Source organism: Cyclopterus lumpus, chromosome 21, assembly GCF_009769545.1.
Source record: "Cyclopterus lumpus isolate fCycLum1 chromosome 21, fCycLum1.pri, whole genome shotgun sequence".
NCBI lineage: Eukaryota > Metazoa > Chordata > Actinopteri > Perciformes > Cyclopteridae > Cyclopterus > Cyclopterus lumpus.
Window position 1 is genome coordinate 2,030,892 of NC_046986.1, and position 20,557 is coordinate 2,051,448.

At 48.0% G+C, this 20,557-nt stretch overlaps 1 protein-coding gene across 1 annotated transcript in view; it reads right to left on the reverse strand.

The window, feature by feature from the left end:
• ttn.1 (titin, tandem duplicate 1) overlaps positions 1-20,557 on the reverse strand; it is a 163,960-nt gene that overhangs the window by 78,297 nt on the left and 65,106 nt on the right. Inside the window, 39 exon segments of the mRNA XM_034561711.1 lie at positions 343-642; positions 902-1,201; positions 1,351-1,466; positions 1,558-1,744; positions 2,053-2,349; positions 2,762-3,049; positions 3,478-3,599; positions 3,680-3,857; positions 4,044-4,191; positions 4,615-4,766; positions 5,016-5,303; positions 5,524-5,638; positions 5,769-5,956; positions 6,043-6,345; positions 6,435-6,734; positions 6,848-7,117; positions 7,350-7,616; positions 7,704-7,828; positions 8,149-8,557; positions 8,688-8,966; positions 9,047-9,313; positions 9,913-10,182; positions 10,383-10,551; positions 10,640-10,737; positions 11,294-11,560; positions 11,648-11,771; positions 13,479-13,621; positions 14,178-14,304; positions 14,388-14,527; positions 15,088-15,354; positions 15,645-15,911; positions 16,086-16,352; positions 16,768-17,034; positions 17,127-17,390; positions 17,761-18,027; positions 18,133-18,399; positions 18,554-18,680; positions 18,777-18,916; positions 19,007-19,276. Coding sequence (XP_034417602.1) covers positions 343-642; positions 902-1,201; positions 1,351-1,466; positions 1,558-1,744; positions 2,053-2,349; positions 2,762-3,049; positions 3,478-3,599; positions 3,680-3,857; positions 4,044-4,191; positions 4,615-4,766; positions 5,016-5,303; positions 5,524-5,638; positions 5,769-5,956; positions 6,043-6,345; positions 6,435-6,734; positions 6,848-7,117; positions 7,350-7,616; positions 7,704-7,828; positions 8,149-8,557; positions 8,688-8,966; positions 9,047-9,313; positions 9,913-10,182; positions 10,383-10,551; positions 10,640-10,737; positions 11,294-11,560; positions 11,648-11,771; positions 13,479-13,621; positions 14,178-14,304; positions 14,388-14,527; positions 15,088-15,354; positions 15,645-15,911; positions 16,086-16,352; positions 16,768-17,034; positions 17,127-17,390; positions 17,761-18,027; positions 18,133-18,399; positions 18,554-18,680; positions 18,777-18,916; positions 19,007-19,276 — 8,640 coding nt within the window.

Consider the following 20,557-nt stretch of genomic DNA (forward strand, 5'->3'; position numbering starts at 1 on the left):
GTCTGAATGTGAAGATCTTGCTAGAATCCCCTCCAGCAGGGACCACCCACATGTCATTGTGATGGACTCAGGATAATTTTGGACTGCCATGTTGACTAAGTCTCTTAAAGAAGCCCTGAAAGTATGACTAACTTTAAGCAATCAAATTCAAACGGGTGATTTATATAGAAATTCTCTCCCCGTACAGTTGTCTCGAACAAGGATATTAGATAAAGAAACTAAACTGCTGTTTGAACTTTTAACATGGAGGCGAAAGGAGATCGACTCTCTTTTGGAGTCTTTAGTGGCCATTTGAGGAATTGCAGTTTCTGACACGACTTCATGCAGATGTTGAGAACTTACTGAAAGTGTCTTTGGCGAGCACGGCGTCCTCCAGCTCACAGAATTCACCCGTCCCCACGGCGTTCTCAGCGGCCACGCGGAACACGTACAGCGAGCCCTCGTTCAGAGGAGTCACCGTGTACTTCAGCTCCTTGACGGTGGTGTCGACCGACTGCCAGGCCTTCCGCCGCACGTCCCTCTTCTCCACCACGTAGTTGGTGATGGGTGAGCCTCCGTCGCTGCTGGGAGCCTGCCACTTCAAGTCAGCGTTGATCTTGGTGATATTGGCCACTTCCAGCCACTGAGGAGCCGCCGGAGGATCTGGTGAAGAGAAAAAGGTGAATAAAAGATGTTTTTTTCTGATTGTGGAGTCATGAAGCCCTGGTCGCACACGTTTGGTGTTGAGGTTGATTTTTCTATCACTAATGAAATAACCAAATGTGATTCATCAGTTGTTTAAAGCTAGATTGTCTTGTTGAGTAATATTTTCTATAAGGTCTTATATGGTATGCCAATATTTAGTATTTTTACAAAGACTCACAGCAGCTCACCCTCCCACTGCCCCCAAGTTTGCACTTACAGAGTCTCTCCTTGCAGACCACGGGGTCGCTGGGCTCGCTGGGTTCGCTCTCGCCGGCCTTGTTGACGGCCTTGACCCGGAACGAGTACTCCTGCTTCTCTATCAGGCCCTGGAGCTGGTGCTCGGTCTGAGGAACGTCCTCTGCGATGCGGATCCATTCTTCGCTGCCGGCCTTCTGGAACTCGATGATGTAGCCTTCGATCTTTGCCCCACCATTGTGCTCTGGCCTGGTCCATGCCAGCAGGGCCGAGGTCTTGCCGACGTCTCTGATGACGGGTTTACCAGGAGCCCATGGAGGATCTGAAGAGGAGTGCAGCGTTGTTATAAACATCTGATTACTCTCACTTCTAATCCTATCACTCCTACAATATAGAAGCAATTCAAGTGTAACAGTCCTTTCAAAATAGTCATCGATACATTGATGACAGCAGTGAACCAAAGTGATGTACCGATGGGATCTTTGATGAGGACCGGATCGGTCTCTACGCTCGGTTTTCCAGGTCCGGCCAGATTCTCAGCCAGAACCCGGAAGCTGCACTTCTTCTTGGTGGGGAGTCCCTTCACCCTGTAGCCACATGGAAGCAGGGTCAGAGAAATATTCCACATCTCTCGTTCGCAAACAAATATCTTGAACCTCTTTGGCTGTGATTATTTACCTGAAGGTCGTGTCCTTGATGGGCAGTTTGTTGCATCTGATCCACTTGTCACTCTCTGGATCAAACTTCTCAACCCAATATCCGGAGATGGGACTGCCACCATCCTCATCCGGCTCGAACCAGGTCAGAGTCACGGCATCCTTGGCGATGTCGGAGGGAGTGACTCTGGTTGGAGCACCAGGGGGATCTGAAACAGGTGGAAAATAAACCTGCTTAGTAATAGCATTGTATTTAGTTTTAGTTTAGAGGGTATGATTTAAATGTTATTCTCATTACTATCCTAAAATCAGCCTCATTGCCAGTGTTTTGTATATTTTGTAAGAAGAATGACATTTTAAACACCAAATTATGGTTTACATCATGACTGCCTTGTGCTGTCGTAATTTCTACTGTCGATTGAAAGAATGAATGTTAATTAAATGTGTAATGTGATTTATCATGAAATATAAGTCTTAAAAATGAACTATTTTGCTTCTATTTTCTAAAACAACTCACCGAAGGAATACTTTGCAATGATTGGCACATGCTCTGCAGGTGCACCGATGCCGTACTGGTTCTCAGCGCTGATCCTGAAGACGTACTCCTTCAAAGCGACAAGCTTGCAAGCCTTGAAAGTGGTGTGTTTCACCGTGGCCGACAGCTTCACCCACTCCTCTTTGTCCGTCAGCCGGCTCTCCACGATGTAGTTGGTGATGGGCGAGCCGCCGTCGTCCCTGGGCGGGTTCCATGCCATGAGGCACGACTCGTTGGTGATCTCGGAGATGTCGAAGGCGGCTGGAGGTCCGGGTTTATCTGAGGAAGAGATGCAACATGAAAATAGCTCAAAATGTCTCAGGACCCACCCATGTTGAGACATTTCTACAGTTACAAGACCTCAAATGAGCTGAACATACTGGATTTAATATTTATACAAGTCTATAGAATTATGTTTCCAGGATGGTTTGATTTAAGTGTGTGTTTGGAATGGCTTGTTTAGCTTTTTAACCAAAAGTCACTATCTGACTTGAGATGACGTGCTAACATGCTAACGGCTAACAGCTAACTAGCTGGCTGCTTAACATCCGATACCGAGTCTTTGAAAAGAAGTCTACTGGGTTGTGGGTTGGTCGATGTTCTGCTAAACTGGATGTTCTGGCTGGAGAAGCAGCTCGTTATAGTTTGTGGTCCAGGTTTCATATAACAGATAATAAACTCGTATCTGTACCAAGGATGTTGACATCGATGGTGGCGGTGGCGCGTCCACAGGGGTTGACCGCCTCGATGATGTAGGTGGCGGTGTCTCCTCTCGTGGTGTTGGCTATGGACAGTTTGGAGTGTCCCGGCTGGGTGTCAATGGTGATACGGTCATCTGCCCGGAGGACCAGGTCAGCCTTGGTCCACTTCACCCTGGGATCAGGCTTTCCTTTGACGTCGGCCGGAAGCTCGATTTTGGTCCCGGCCCTGGTGGTCAGACCGGCCAGCAGCTTCACATCCAGCTGGATCTCTGGAGGCTCTGTTGGAAATGTTTAAAAGAAAAATGTCAGAGAGAACAAAAGTGGGGCGAAGCATTTACTCAATAAATAACATCCTGTATAGAAAATGTTCCTCCAGATTCTCTTCATCCTAATCCTGGTTCCTTTACTCTTCCTTCAGGTCCCATTTTACTCCTTTGTATATATTTTCTGGTGCATGTGATTGGTGCTGATTGAGTGCAGGATAAGGCCTCTGACATCACTGATTAGGAAGTCTAAAGCTGAATAAAAGACGCGTTCCATAGAGATCCTTTGAGGTCTGTTTGAAGAGTAATGTTGAGAGATTTCTTTCCCATCCAGTAACCTGTATCCATTTAAATATGATGCAACCCCCCAAGGCTGGGTTTTCCCATCCTGTTCTGGTCCCGCTGACACAATGAAACATTATTCCTGTTCATAGCTGTCCTACCTCTGGCGTCAATGGCCTGGATCTCATCGGTGGCCCTGCATGGTCGGCTGGCTCCCAGCTTGTTGAACGCGCTGATTCTGTAGGCGTACCACTGGCCCTCGATCAGGCCGGTCACCTGGAACCTGTGAGCACAGAAGTTTTATAAGAGACTGTCCCCAAATATAGAGCATGACGCAAGTGAACCCAAACCACCAGGTCTTACTTGAGTTCAGGGATGGGGTCACCGCAGGGTTCCCACTTGTCGGTGCCGCGTTGACACCTGTCCACCACGTAGCCTTTGATCGGGGCGCCGCCATCGTACTTTGGAGGCTCCCAGGACAAAAAGATACTCTTTGCACTCCTATCGCGCCACTTCAGGTTCTCAGGAGCATCGGGTACAGCTGGAGGAAAGAAAGACAGGATCTAGATGAGATTCTGGATATTTGTGTAATGTTTGCACCTGGTAAAAACTTCAAATCTAATTGTCTCAAAAACAAAAGGAAATCTGTGCCCTTGTTTGTAGCTCTGATGTCATGATGTCAGCTTCCCTCTGAGCTTATTGTCAGACTGTGAGAATAAATACTCACTGGCAGGAGAGGAGACGTTGACGGGCTCGTCGATGTACGCCGGCTCTCCGGGTCCACACTTGTTGCAGGCGATGACACTAAACAGATACTCCTTTCCTTCAACCACGTCTGTTATTGTGTGCTCCAGGTCCAGGATGCCGGTAGCCACCTGGGAAAACATCACGCAGTAGTGATGCATTAACAGAGCTACAGTAGACGTATTCATTGCCTAAAATAACTAATTATTTGCACATTTCTTTTGCAGGAAAAGGTGATTTAAGGCTAACCAGGATGCAAAAGGCTGAGTTTCTGTTGTGCTTTATTTGGGGTTTGAGAGTTTTCAGTTTAAGCCTCCAGAGCCGCTCTGTTTAAAGGAAGCTGTTGTTGTTGTTTATATTGTACATACAGCTTAAAACATTAAAGACAACGATATTGTTATCTTTAATGTCTTTTTTATATTTATCCTGTCACTTGTAATTGTAATTTAAATATGTTGTACGATGAGAGCGTATGTGTAATCGGAGTCAAATTCCAATAAAGCTGATTCTGAAGTCAGATCGGTAGATTCTCTGACAGGTAAAACAAGGTGTACCTTGGCCCAGGTCTTGCGAGACACTTCTCTCTTCTCGATCTGGAAGTGGGTGACTGGACTTCCACCATCGTGCTCCGGAGTCTCCCACATCAGGTGGACGTGGTGACGGGTGACCTCGGCCACCTTGAAGTCCTTAGGTGCACTAGGGCATGCTGGGCGAATAAAGGTAGCAAACAGGAAATTAACAAGTGCTTAAGAAAGTAAAGCATCTGAAAAGAGGACAAAAAGGGATGTTGTTGACCGGAGGCTTTACCCAGCATGCATTGGGTGAGGAAAACCCTATGAGGGTTTCAAGAGTTTCCACATTTTCTTTGCTTGTCGAAAGTCTTTGTACCGCAACAAGTCACTTGCCACTTTGTATTATTATGAAATGTTTTAAATTGAAGAGAAGTTGTTGTTACCGATGACGTTGACTTCGATCTCTCCGGAGACGGACGAGATGTCGTTCTCCAGTGTCAGGGTGTAGGTGCCCTTATCCGGACGGACGCTCGGTGTGACCGTTAGCTCTGTGTACGCGGGCTTCGTCACCATCGAGATGCGCTCGTCCGCGGTGGTCAGCTCCTTCTCTCCGAAGGTCCACTTGGCAATGGGCGTTGGGTATCCGGTGATCGGGACTCTGATGGTGAGAGGCTGAGGGACGATCACCTCCAGGCCGTTCCTGAAGCCACTGAGGTCAAAGGTCGGACCAACTGCCAGGAGAGAAACATTTTCATTTAGTTTGAAAAAACAGAGGTCGGTCGAGTTAAACTGCCATCCGGTGGATTGTTTTAGTCAGCTCGGCAAATTCTGCAAATCTTTGAATGGATTCTAAAATAACATTCAACAAAATAGTAAATAACGTTCTACAGATGATTCAAACAGCAGATTTAAGTCCCATGTCCGGTGCCTGTTCGATGGTTTGGTTCGTACCGTGAGGATCGTCGGCGAGAAGCGGTCCCAGTTGCTCGGCTGGATCGGATAGGCCAGCGGCGTTCTCAGCACAAACTCTGTAGAGGTACTTCTGACCGGGTTTCAGACCGGACAACTGAAGAACACAACAAGACATTACAAACAACAGTCAGAGCTGATGAACCACTGAACCCACACAGCAAAAATACAAAACAGAGATTCACAAAACAGACAATCAAAGATTACAATGGAAAATAAAGCCGTACCCGGTAGGAGAGGTCGGGGCACAGTCTGGCGTTGCAGCGGACCCACTTGTCGGTGCCATCGTCGCATTTCTGAATAATGTATCCGGTGATCATGCTGCCGCCATTGCTGGTGGGCGTCTCCCAAGTCAGTGTGACCGCCGTCTTGATTTGGTCGCTGAAGTTCAGGTTCAGAGGTGGGCTTGGCCGCTCTGCAGGCACAACATAAAAGGTATTACATCAGATTGTTTCTGGGCGTGACAACGAACAAACATTCAAACTGCTGGAGCTCACTCACCGATGGGGTCCATTATCTGGACGGGTTTGGTGGCAGCGCTGGGCTTGCCGATGCCGGCCTTGTTCTCAGCGCAGACTCTGAAGATGTACTCCTTGTTCTCCACCACGTCGCTCAGCGTGGCCGAGCAGTCGTTGGCACCACAGACGAGGGCCGCCTCCCACTTCACGGCGGTTCTGTCGCGGAGCTCAATCACGTAGGCGATGATCTCAGAGCCACCGTCGAACTTTGGAGGCTCCCAGGTGACGGTGGCACCGTACCTGTTCACCCCACCGACGGCGACGTTCTCCGGAGCATCTGGAACATCTGATGATAGAAAACAGACACATGAAGGACTTGATTGAAGTGAGGAGATGGCGTGCAAGTGGAAGTAGGGACCTTTGGCCGTTTCTTACCAAACTTGTTCTTGGCCTGGACGGCGTCCTCGGTGGTGACGATGGGTCCGCTGCCGACTCGGTTCCGAGCGCAGACTCTGAACAGGTACATGGAGTCCTTCTGGAGGCCGCTGACACAATACTCTGGAGTATCAGCGCGGTCTGTAGCCAACGTCCAGGTCTTACGCTTCACGTCACGCCTCTCCACCACATAGGCGACAATCTTGCTTCCGCCGTCGCTCTCAGGCTCCTCCCAGGCCAAACTGACCTCACCATCGGCGGTGTCGACCACTCTCAGGTTCTTGACGGGGCCGGGGACGTCTGAAAACAACCAACGTGACATTTAAAAATAGTTCTGACCTTCACAGATATGCCTTGTGTACATAATCTAGCAGTAAGCCAATCACAGACACTGATTTGATCTCCAGACTCACCAATCACGTCCAGGTTGATGAACGCCTCTCCCTCGCCATGCTTGTTCTTGATCACTACCTTATACCGGCCCCGGTCCATCTTGCAAGGGCTCTTCAGGCGGAACTCGGTCTTGTCGGCGGAGGTGTCGATGTTCTGGACGGGCAGACCGGCGCCCTCGTGGAACCACTCTGCGTCGGCACGAGGGTAGGCGTCGTACGGCACGCTCATGACGAAGGGCTTACCGGCATCCGTTACCAGATTCTGGTCAGTGGTTTTGATCTTTGGAACAGCTGCAGAGGAGATAGAAAAAGTCCTTACAGTTTCTTACCACGGAGGAACCTCAAATCAACCAACCTGGAAAGGTCGGTGCATCTGGCAATGTCTTTACATTTATTTGAGATTTCCCCAAATCCTTTCCCCCTCAGATAACTAGACTTCCCTTATATTTGGCCTAAAGGGAGGGTTTCAGGCCGGTGCGCTCTTCATACCATTGATGAATCGAGTATGTGAGTGTCGACTCACCTGCCAGCTCCAGCTTGGCTCTGGCGTCCTTGTCTTTGGCTACGATCCTGTACTCTCCCTGATCTCGAGGTCGGATCTCACAGACCTGCAGCCTGTGGACTTTACCCTCGCTGATCATCTGGTATTTGTCTCCTTGAACGATGATCATGTTGTTCCTCATCCACTTCACCTCCACCCGGTCCTTGTTGAGCTCCACCTCAAACACAATGTCGGAGCCTGGGGGTTCGAACGCGTCCTGAGGAGGTCTGACGATCTCCACCGGGGTCTCTGCAGGGATGGGAAGAATGCGTGAGGATCCAAAAGAGAAAGAATCACCTTGTGCATAAGAAAGATGAGGAGATTATAGAAATGTACCTTCAACAAAGAGTCTGGCTCTGGTCCTCCTCTCATCCACACCACAGGCGTATTCACATTCATCATCCGGTCTGCACACCTTGACAACCAGTCTGCACGTCTTGCCTTCTTTTTCCATGTGATATCTGCAAAAACACGACGGTCAAAGGTCAGTAAGCAGGTAATCAGAGGAGGCACTTGTCATGTGCGCCCCCTACTGCTCATAATGTGCATTTCTTTTAATTCATGTGCAGTCTGAGATATAACCACCACAATATGCTTCTTTCAGTTGTTTCTTAGTTTTGAGTGATGTTCTGGTCTCATACTGGTTTAGATCAGGTTTGTAAAATACTGAAATCTCTTCAACATTTAATAATAAGCATAAATGGTTGTTTATTTTTCACATGTTGTGTCTTTAACATCGATGTTCTCGCTCTAACATGTTAACATGTTTCTCATCGTTTACCTCGGTCCTTCTCTGATCTCCCGTCCGTTCCTGTACCACTTCACCACGGCTTTCTCTTTGCTCAGCTTGCAGGCGAACTCGGCGTCCTCGAACTCTGTGATGGTCTGGTCTTTGAGCTGCGCCGCAAAGTCCGTCGGCGCCTCGCTGATGATGAGCTCGGCGCCGCACTTGTCGTCGCCGACGACGGCGGTGTACTCGCCCTCGTCCTCCATCATGCAGTCCTTGACGGTCAGGGTGTGTTTGAGGCCGTCGGCTCTGTAGACGATGCGTTTGCTGAGCGTCACCTCCTCGCCGGCCTTCATCCACCTCACAGTCACCTCGGGCCGGTTCACCTTACAGATGAAGCTGATGGTCTTCTTCTCCTGAGTCTCCACGTCCTCGATGGGGTCCAGGAACTTCAACTTCTCCTCTGTGGGGAATGAGAACACATCGTGAACCCAAAACTATGATATCAGAGACCCTGAACGCAGCACATTCAAGGTCAGACAATAACCCGTTTGTTTGTCTCTGACTGAACTGAAATGCATGCTGGTCCTTACCGGACACTTTAGCGCCGGCGGTGCACTTGGCCTGCTCCGCCCTCTGATTGGTCAGGCTGATGGTGTAGTTGGCCTCGTCTCCCTTCTGGGCGTCTCTGATCCTCAGGGAGAAGACGTTGTCTCTCTGGGCCATCATGTACTTGCTGCTCTCGAATATCGTCTCCTCGTTCTTCAGCCACTTGGCCTTCGCTCCCTCGGCGTTCACCTCGCAGTTGAACACAATTTCACTTCCCTCCTTCACCTCTGTGTCTTTAATTGGTGTGATGATCCTCAGTTTTTCTGTAATGAAACACAAAGGGATTAAAACCGAACTATGGTCTGAAACAACCAGACCTGGAAGACGAAAGAGCGGGTCTTACCAATCACATACAGATCGGCGGAGGCTTTAACTCCACCGATGTGGGCAACGTAACCCCCCTCATCCTTCCGCTCGCAGCTTTTCACAATAAGAGCTCTCCTTTTTCCTTCACAGACGATGGTGTACTTGTCCCCGGCTTCCACCTCCTTGTCTCCTCTGAACCATTTGACCTCGTAGGTTTCTTTGGAGACGGAGCAGGCGAACTCGGCCTTCTCGCCCTCCACCGCCTCCTGGTTCTGAGGGCGGGCGATGAACTCGGCTGCCAGCTCTGGAGATAGGAGGAGGAGTCAACGTGATTATTGTGTTTTGCTTTGTCACTGTGTATTGACATAAAATACATAAAAGCGTGAAGCATGAAGCTGGTTAGCTTAGCTTAGCATAAACCACTCCATCCGCTTCTCCCATTTTGAGTCCTTCTCCCCATCACCTCAGACATTTTCCATCACTCTTTCAAAATAGCACTTAAAACCCATTCATTAAAATCTGCCTTTAGCCTGTGATACCAGGATTTTATTTTCTCACTATTGTTGTCTTTCTTGTTTTGCTGTTGCTTCTATTGTTTGTCTTTACCATGTAAAGTGCATTAAGTACCTTTTAAAGCGCTACACAAATAAAATTTATTATTATTGTTATTATTGTGATAAAGAACACGTAAACACAAGTTTTTTTAACAAATGAGTTCATATATGAGACCAGCGAGCTTCAGAGGACCGACAGGTGCATGTTGTTACCTTTGGACAGAACCAGGCTAGCTATTGCCCCTGTTCCTAGTCTTTATGCTAAGCTAAGCTGAGCAACATTGAGCTGGCTCTAATATTTTAGAACCAAACAGGAAATACATCATCATCATCGTCATCATCTTCTCACCGTTGAGTTTGAGCGTTGCCGATGTCTTGACGGCCGGACTCAGCCTGCAGTTGTACTCGCCGGCGTCCTCCATCCTCAGGTCCTGGATGATCAGGATCCTCTTGCGTCCATCGGGGATGTGCTCGTAGCGGCCGCCCTCCGGCAGCTCCTCGTCTCCTTTGTACCAGGTGACGTCGGCGCCGGCCTTCGACACCTCGCAGATCATCTTCACGCTGTCCGTCTCCGTCCCCTCCACGTTGGACAGGTTCTTAGTGAACCTGGCCTCCTCCTCTGTGACCAGATGGGAGGGTTAAATCTGCCCCGAGCGTGACTCTCAGGCTTTAACCTTTAGAGCAACTGTTTATAACCTTATAACCTCAGACACACTTCAAAACATCACTACTGACCCTTTAAGTCTCTGTGTAACAATGTTAAAGACATGTGGTGTGTATATATATATATATATATATATATACGTATATGTTCCTCACCGATGACCGTGAGCATGCCGGAGGTCTTGGAGGTTCTGGCGTCACATTCGTACTCGGCCTCGTCGTCGAACACAGATTTGTGGACGATGAGGCTCCTCTGGACCCCCTTAGCGAGGATCTCGTACTTCTTTCCTTTCCTGATCTCGCTGCCGTCTTTGAACCAGCGGACCTGAACAACAGAAACCGCGTTTCATTGTCTGAACTCTTTAAAGTCGAGTGGCGGCAGAGCTGCATGCTGATTGGTCGGCGTGTCTCACCTTGGCCGACTCGCGGGACACTTCACATTCAAACTTAGCGGATTCTTTCTCTTTGACCTCGACGTCCGTCAGCGGCTTCATGAACTCCACATGAGGAGCTGAGGACGACACATGGATTTATGATCAGTTAAAGCTTAACAATTTATCTGTTTATCGATCCTGTAGACAATAAAGTACGGAAGCTGAAGAGGGTCAAATCCTTTTAGAAGTACGGAGGCTCAAACATAAACAAACAAATATGAAAAGTTAAGAATCATAGAAATAAAATCCCCTTAGAGTTTCTATAAATGATGACTTCATAACTTTAAAGTGTGATGTCATGCTGTTAAGACTTGATTGTAATAATAATTTCAACCTTTTGAGTATTAATTATTAATTATGGAATATTTAGAGCTTTCTATATGAAGATCTGTTCTGATGTGAACACATTGTAAAGCCCTCTGAGGAGCATCTGTGATTTACTAAGTACATTTAATTGAATAAATTATAAAAGTTTGTATTCATATATTTTTAATCTAAATGCAATACGACTCTTTTTGTCACCAACTGAATGAACTTCTTGACTGGGTGATGATGATTCTCTGACTGAGTTTCAGTCTCTTCTTTTTTCAGATGAACTCTAACTCTGAAACGGGACTGAGGTTCGGTTCTTACGCGTGACCTCCAGGAAGCAGGAGGTTTTGAAGTCTTTGGCGTCACACGTGAACATCTTGGCGTCGTCCGGAGAGCAGTCGTGGATCACCAGCGCTCTCTTGCGTCCGTCGACGACCATCTCGTACTTCTTGGTCTTCCTGATCTCCTGTCCGTCCCTGAACCATCGTACCTCTGCGTTCTCTCTGGAAACCTCACACTCCAGCGTGGCGGTCGCCTCCTCCTCCACCGTCTGGTCCTCCAGAGGCTTGGAGAACTCCACCGCCGGCTCTGCACGCACACACACAGCCATGTGATCACACGATCGAAGATTCACCGTGATGCGTTCAGAGTCTGCGGTGCGTTCGAGTGTCTCACCTCTGATGATGAGATGAGCTTGAGTCTGGAAGTCTTTGCTGGTCAGTTTGACTTCGCCGGCCTCCGACAGCGTGATGTCTCTGATGGTCAGAGTGTGAACTTTCCCCACCACACGAGTCTTCACCTGAAACACAAATATTCATATTTTATTAACCTGAAACACATTGTCATTTTATTCACCTGCAAACACAAATATTCATTTTGTTTTTTTTATATTATTTGGTAATATGAAGAGCTAAGCTGTCAACTGATCACCACCTGGTGGTGAGTTGGATCAGAGCCGGCTAGAAAGACCTGGTAAGCCCAAACGTGTAGTGAAGGTGAACTGGGAACGACTAGTGGAGGACCCGGTCCGGGAGGTCTTCAGCTCCCACCTCCGTATAAACCTCTCACACATCCCGAGGGAGGTTGGGGACATGGAATCCGAGTGGACCATGTTCAAAGCCTCTATTGTGGCCACTAGGGGCCGTGGTCAGAAGGTCATCGGAGCCCATCGTGGCAGCAACCCGAGAACCCGGTGGTGGACACCGGGGGTGAGGGAAGCCGTCATGGTGAAGAATGAGGCCTTTCGGGCCTGGTTGGCTCCTTGGTGACTAGGTGCCGGGGTAAGGAGGGGGGGGATGAGATCCGCCCTGAGATGCTGAAGGCGCTGGACATTGTTGGACTGTCTTGGTTGACACGCCTTTTCAATGTTGCATGGAGATTGGGAACAGTGCCCATGGACTGGCAGACCGGGGTGGTGGTTCTCATTTTCAAAAAGGGGGACCGGAGAGTGTTCTCAAACTATCGTGGTATCACACTGCTCAGCCTCCCGGGAAAAGCTTATGCCAGGGTGCTGGAAAAGTGGCTCCGACCGTTGGTCGAACCTCAGATTCAAGACAAACAGTGCGGATTCCGTCCCGGTCGTGGAACAGTGGACCAGCTCTTTACCCTCGCAAGATTACTGGAGGGGTCCTGGGAGTTTGCCCAACCAGTTTACATGTGCTTTGTAGACCTGGAGAAGGCTTTCGACCGGGTCCCTCTGCGGTTTTTGTGGGGGGTGCGGCAGGAGTATGGGGTGCCGGAGCCGTTGCAACGGGCCGTCCGGTCTCTGTACGCCAGCAGTAAGAGCTGTGTTCGTATTCTCAGTAATAAGTCAGACACATTCCCGGTGGGTGTTGGCCTCCGTCGGGTTCGGGGGTCTCGGGATCGCCTCGCTGCTGTTTGCAGATGATGTGGTCCTGTTGGTCTCCTCGGACCGTGACGGATAGGAGGATGATAATGGATGGATGTAAGAAACCTATCTACATATAAGGAGCTGCAGCTCTGTGAGTTCAAGATAACAGCAGCTTATTTTTAACTGCATCTTCAACACTGTAAAAAATATGTTCAGTCTCTTGAAAACATTCCAGCTTATCAAATATTTTCTTTTATTCAACAACTTCTGTCAAACAAATCCGACAAATGAATCTGCACAAGAATCAATAAGAGAAAGAAACAAACCATTCTTTCCCAATCACTGCACCACTAGTTGTACTAATGCTATCATATATATATATATATATATATATATATATATATATATATATATATATATATATATATATATATATTAAAAAAATCGTACCAGTACGACTGAACGTAGATTCACGGAGTTCCTTTTATAGTTTTTACAAGAAGCTAAACTTTCCTCCACATTACTTGAAACTGTTTTTACTGAATACTTTCAAAATAAAAGCATCTTCGGCTCGTTCTGTGTGTTCTTTGAGTTCAGTTCTGAAATGGTTTCTCTGAGTGAAACACTTCAAGCAGCACTGGTTTCAACAGCTTTCCTTTGAGAAAGTGGACTCACCCGGTCGCTGGCCTCCATCTTGTGTCCCCCCAAGAACCAGTCCACCTCGATGCCTTCGTACGACAGCTCGCACTCGAAGGTCGCCGTCTCTCCGGCCGTCACCGTCACGTCCTTCAGGGGACGCAGCAGCCCGATGGACCGAGCTGAGGGACAAGAAGACATAGTTAAACGTACCAGCATGCATCTGGTCTGAGGTTTGTTTGCTGTTGGCAGCAGAGAGCCGGGTTCCTCCAATAAGAGAGCAGCCTCTCACTTGAGATAAAGTCTGCAGCAGCTAAAATAAACTCAGCACCTGATTGGCTGAAAACTGAAAAAGGCACTCAACACTTTCTGCTGCTGAAGACACAAAGTGGAGATTAGGAATCATCTTTTGATGTTTAGAAATACTTTAATTCATTAAGTGGCCTCTCTTACTGAAAAATGGATTTAAGTTGCTGCTAAAGTTTTTATTCATCTGCCACAGACTTAAATGCTTTTTTAACCCTTCCAACATTTGATTAATAAAAATCTCTTCAACTTGTCTTGGCTCCAGAAGAAACTAAATGTATGTGTGTGTATTGAAATGTCATATTGAATCTAATAATCTGTGAAATGAAAAATGTCTTGCTGTCTTTTACTGAATGGGGATCTTCGTGGAGAAAGGAATGCCTGAGCCCTGAAGACGAGAGGACCAGCCTGGACACCTAGAGACCGACTGACCTTTCACTCGGAGCTGAGCGTTGGATTTGGCGTTGGCTGCTGAGAAGTCGACGGCTCCGGCCATGTCCATGCGGACATTAAAGAGGATCAGCATGTGTTTGGTTCCTTCCTCCTTGATCTCAACATCCTGAAACGACAGTTCTGGGTTAGGGTGAGGTTTAGGGGTGACCCTCCACACGGTCTTCGGGAACATCAAGGAACCAGACTCACGGGACACTGATGCAGAGCTTCTCCCTTCAGTTTCCAGTTTCCGTGGACATCCTCTTCTGAAATCTCTGTCTCAAACTTGGCTGTTTCCGTCTCCGTGATCTCAACACTGTACAATGGACGAACGACCTTGATGTCCCGCTCTGCAGGGGAGGAAGACCAGGAGCAAAGAAACCAGTCAGAGATGAAGTAACTTCTAGAATGCTCGTCTGGGCTCATGAATGCATCGCTCCAGCAACACTCTCACATCTAAAAGCAACATTGACATTATGGTTAATTCCCGTGGAGTTCTGTGAGCCCTCGGTCCACTCGGACCTCAGACAGTTCAAACCACTCAAAGATACCACTCAAAGGCCGATGACGTCACATGACTTCATACGCTCGACATATTCATGATCAAGCATCAGGAACTCTTGGCATTTGTTTGACATCTGAACATTTGACAGCCAAGAATCTTGCTATTATTTTTGATCGTTGGATTTACCGAGAATGTTTTTCTTTCAACCAAAGCAACATTGATGAGAATGGTTCTTTAAATCGATCCAGACCTCATTGCCGTGTCCTTCAGATCAAAGGAACCTCCTTTTCAACCAAACTGCTAAAAGCCTGTTCATAGTTCAGTTGAACTCTGATACTCTGCTTTATTTGGCAGATTATCGCAGCAATATTTAGACATTTGAGGCTGTGAAAAGCTGAGTGTTACCTTCAATGTTGAGGTTGGCTGTTGTTTTATCTGAACCACAGTCGCAGGTGTACTCTCCGATGTTGGCCTTGTCCGCCTTCCTGACGGTCAGGATGCGCTTCTTTCCGTCGGTGCTGATGGCGATGGTCTTGGAGGGAGTGATGTCCTTCCCGTCCTTGAACCATTTGACGTCGGCGATGGATTTGCTCAGTTCACAAACCAGCTTCACCTCGTCGCGCTCCACGGCTGTGTAGTTTTGCAGCTTGGTGGTGAAATACAGATCTCCCTCTGCAGGAAAACACAACGCTGGCATGTTAGAAACCAGCAGTCACACGTTCGGAAACTAGCTTTAAATAAATCAGCTTGTGTCCCACATGGACCAATTCTCTTTTGGTTCGGTTCTTAGCGAATGTCCAATCTTTAGCATCCACGCTTACTTCAGGTTCCTTCAACAGCAGGAGCTTCTCTGGACTAAAGTGACATTTCTGTTTGTTGTCTGTGGAATTTATGACCTTCAACTTTTTTACTCCCCAAATCATTTTGAGAGAATAGGTGAACGGGTTTGCAGCGATACTGACCGATCACGGTGAGCATGGCGGTCACGGCCTTGTCCATGGCCTCCACTTTAATCATGGAGGTGTCGTCGATGGTGACCTCCTTGAAGGCCAGCGTGTGGACCTTTCCCAGGTCCGACATGTGCACCACCTTGCTGGGGTGCAGGCGGACGTCGTTTCTGTACCAGACCACCGGGATCTTGTCGTGGGAGAGTTCCACGCTGAACTCTGCGGTTTCACGCTCCTTCACAGTCACATCTTTAATGGGCTTGACAAATTCAAGGCGAATACCTGGAATTAAAGATAAAAAACATTTTTAATGGATCTTATTTTGCAGCCCGACCCACAACAGTTTGTAAAGTATAGTTAAAAAGTATAAACACTCAAATGAAAATCTTGAATCCCAAATGAACCTCAAAGACTCTTAAATGTGCCTTGAGAGCTGCTGAAGGAAGCCGGCCTTACCTTGGATGACGAGTTTGCTCGTCGTCCTCTTGTCTTCAGCCTCAAACATGTACTTGGCTTCGTCGTCGTAGGCGGCCAGTCGGATCACCAGAACGTACATGTTCCCTTCCTGGATCATCTCGTACTTGTCGTCGCTCTGCAGCTCCTGAGAACCTTTCAGCCAGCGGAAAGTCTTCGGAGCTCTCGACAGCTCCAGCTCGAACCTCGCTTCGTCCTTCTCGTACACCTGAACGTCACTCAGCGCCGACAGGAAGTTCAGAGGAAGTTCTGAGTGGGAACACAGAGCGATGCTTTTACTTTGAAGCCGTACGCAGGTCAAGTCAGGCACAATGTTCCAAAGATGAAAACATAATTATTTGTTTTAAAGACCAAATATGAAGCAAATATTTAAAAAGTCTCCGTAAATAAAATATGTGGTTTGAAGTATAAATCTGATCTGTTTAGAATGGTTGGGGTCCTAAAAAAGTAAAGATGGCCGCTGAGGTTTCATTTCATTTCAGCTGCAAATGGGTTAATTTCATCATTAAAAGGGAGATAATAGATATTAATAATTTAAATATTGATGAGTGAAACACATTCCATGTCCTCCTAAATAATAATGAGCTGCTTTGAAGTGAGTCAAGTGAGACATGTGGTCCAGGACTGAGCGAAGATGAAGTGAAGATGGTTGCTGTTGGTTCACCTTTGACCTTCACGTTAGCGGAGCACTTGGCGTTGGCGGCAGTGTACGCCACCTCGCCCGTCATGGAGACTTTACAGTTGTACAGGATCAGCGTGTGTTTGCCACCCTCCTCGATGATGTCAACGTCAGAAGAAGGACTGAGGACTTCTCCGTTCAGCTTCCACTGGCCGTGGACGTCTTCCTCAGAGATCTCCACCTCGAAACGAGCCGTCTCTCCATCAAAGAGCTCCACGCCGTAAATCGGCCGAACGACCTTGATGTCGCGAGCTGGTGGCGAGAAAAACGACGCGATTAAAGAATTTGAAACTTTGAATACGGAGTCGCGTGTGTCACCTACCACAGCGGTTTCATCTCGGTACCTTCGATGTTGATGTTGGCCGAGGTCTTGTCGGTTCCACAGTCGCACACGTATTGTCCACTGTCGCTCTGCTCCACTCTCGTCAGGACCAGAGACCTGCGGGTTCCCTCCGACTTCATGACCACCAGCTTGGAGGCGATGATCTCCTTCTCGCTGCGGTACCAGACCACGGGGACGTCTTTGCTCAGTTCACAGTCCAGAGTCACCTTGTCCTTCTCCGTGGCCGTGTAATCCTGCAGCTTCACCAGGAAGACGGCGTCGCCCTCTGGAACACAAGCGGGAGCGGGAGCCCGAGTCCGTTAGTCCGCTCACTTCACACTCTTTGCCCACGAGAGGCGGCTCGAGAAGGAGTCGCAAGAAACCGCTAACATTTCAGCAGACATGATGAGGAAATGCAAACCTGTCTTTATTTCTTTGTGAATCTACAGAACTGTTTAAACGCTAACAAAAAGAAAGGATGGACAAAACTCTGAAAACAAAACTCAAGTTGTAAAATACCAGAATGATCCTTGAAGCCATGTCAAATAACAGCTAAACCAAAAAAGGAGTTAATTCCTTCCAGATATTAACCGTAGCGTTCTACAAGCTGGAATCAATACAACATGAAGATGAGGAGGAGGAGGAGGAAGAGTTACCTATGACAGTCAGCTTTGCCATGGAGTGAATCCCTTTGGCCTCTGCCTTTACCTGGCAGGTATCATCTAGAGTCAACATCCTCATTTCTAGAGTGTGTTTCTTTCCCTCCACATGCGTGAGCACCGTGCGGCTCATGTGGAGTTTCACCTCGTTTCGGTACCAAACAACCGGCACGTTGTCGTGCGTCAGCTCCAGTTCAAACCGAGCCGCTTTACCTTCTTTCACTGTTTGGTCCTGAAGCTGCTTCACAAATTTGAGCCTCATGCCTGCAACGAGGAGGTCGGTGCACACAAACGGGTTTTGTTGCCGTCAACAAACACTTGAAAGCCACAAACATGAAACGAACGTGAAGCTAGTCGTCGGCCTCTTACCTTCCACCGCCAGCTGGGCGGACGACTTGTGGCCCAACACCTCGATGGTGTACTGAGCCTCGTCGTCAAACTCACAGCTGTTTACGATCAGCATGTGTTTCATTCCATCATCGATTATTTCATATTTAGGGCTCGGGGTGACGATCTCCGCCCCCCTGAACCACATGACCTTTGACACCTCCTTGGTGACAGTGCATTCAAACTTGGCCTGTTTCTTTTCAGGCACAGAAACGTCCTTCAGAGGGTCAACAAAGCCCATTTCGATCTCTGGGAGGTGCGAATAATGCGGCAGTTATTCACAAAAGCAGAAACACAGTGTCCCTGTTCTTACCTTCTCCTTCCCACAGTCCTTCGTTTTCTGAGACCAACAGACGCAGCAGACAAAGGACAAACAAAGTGTGTGTCTGTGAGGGATTTATACCTTTGACGGTGAGCATGGCGCTGGTGACGGCGTTCAGAGCCTGATAGGACACTTCACCGGCCTGATCCAGCTGCACGTGTTTCAACGTCAGGAAACGTTTCCGGCCTTCAGCTTTAATGTCGCAGCTCTGAGAAACAAATTCTTGAGTTTTAGGACAAAAAAAGGATTTTCCTTGAGGTAAGGGAACATTTCTTAGCTGCTGTCAGACCCTCTGAGATCTTACCGGAGACCTCATCAACACCTGTCCCCTCAGCTTCCATTCACCGACGACGTCGTCTTCCGTTATTTCAGTGTCAAAGTTGGCTTCCTCCTTCTCGACCACCTCCACGCTGGAGAGCGGCTTCAGGATCTCAGCTTCACGCTCTAAGACACCACAAAGAGGCCGTTAACAGGTAAAAATACCTTTGTGGGCCACATGGGCTTCTAACGAGGATCTGTGAATGTTCTACCAACCTCCAAGTGTGAGCTTGGCCACGTATTTGCGATCCTCCACCTCGATGGTGTATTCCGAGACGTCGTCAGGCTGGCAATTGTTGATGGTGAGCGTCATGTCCTTTCCATCTTTCTGGATGTCCACCTTGTCAGAAGGAGTGACCTCGGTGTCTCCTTTGAACCACTTCCAGTTGGGAGTGTCTTTGAACAGCTCACATTTGAACGTGGCCTTGGCCTTCGGTTTCACATGCTGGTCCCGCAGAGGCTTCACCAGCCAGTCTTTGATGATTTCTGAGGACGGAAAGTTCAGATCATTTGAAAATGTGAAAGTAAGCGTTGGTGATATGAATGAAAAATGGACCTGCACTTGTATAACACTTTTCTAGTCTTCCGACCACTCAAAGCTCTACATGACATCATTCACCCATCCACACACTGATAGGAGGGGCTAAGGTTCCACCTGCCCATCAGCAGTAACTCACAACCACACACTGATGGGAGGGGCTAAGGTTCCACCTGGCCATCAGCAGTAACTAACATTCACACACTGATGGGAGGGGCTAAGGTTCCACCTGTCCATCAGCAGTAACTAACATTCACACACTGATGGGAGGGGCTAAGGTTCTACCTGGCCATCAGCAGTAACTAACATTCACACACTGATGGGAGGGGCTAAGGTTCCACCTGTCCATCAGCAGTAACTAACATTCATACACTGATAGGAGGAGCTAAGGTTCCACCTGTCCATCAGGTAACTAACATTCACACACTGATGGGAGGGGCTAAGGTTCCACCTGTCCATCAGCAGTAACTAACATTCACACACTGATGGGAGGGGCTAAGGTTCCACCTGTCCATCAGGTAACTAACATTCACACACTGATGGGAGGGGCTAAGGTTCCACCTGTCCATCAGCAGTAACTAACATTCACACACTGATGGGAGGGGCTAAGGTTCCACCTGTCCATCAGCAGTAACTAACATTCATACACTGATGGGAGGGGCTAAGGTTCCACCTGTCCATCAGCAGTAACTAACATTCATACACTGATGGGAGGAGCTAAGGTTCCACCTGGCCATCAGCAGAAACTAACATTCATACACTGATGGGAGGAGCTAAGGTTCCACCTGTCCATCAGCAGTAACTAACATCCACACACTGTAGAACAGCTACGGGAGCAATGACGGAGTTAAGTGTCTTGCCCAAGGACACATATACATGGGCTAGCTGAGCTGGGGATCAAACCACTCCAGCCCGTTCACTCCGCTCTGCTTCTACCAATCGACTTGTAGCTCCTTCACTTTGAGCTAAACACTCGACAAAATCACGACCGTTTGCTGTCCTGACTCCTCATTGGTGGAACGAGCTCCTCATTGACATCAGGACAGCAGAAAGTCTCTACACCTTCCACCGGAAACTAAAAACACATCTTTTCCGACTAGATCTTGAATAAAAACCGATTAGCACTTCAGTGGCACTTGAATGGCACTTACTTATGGTATTACTTATGGTATTACTTATGGTATTATTGTAGTTTGGCTTTCTTAAAAAATGTTACTTTCTTGATTCTT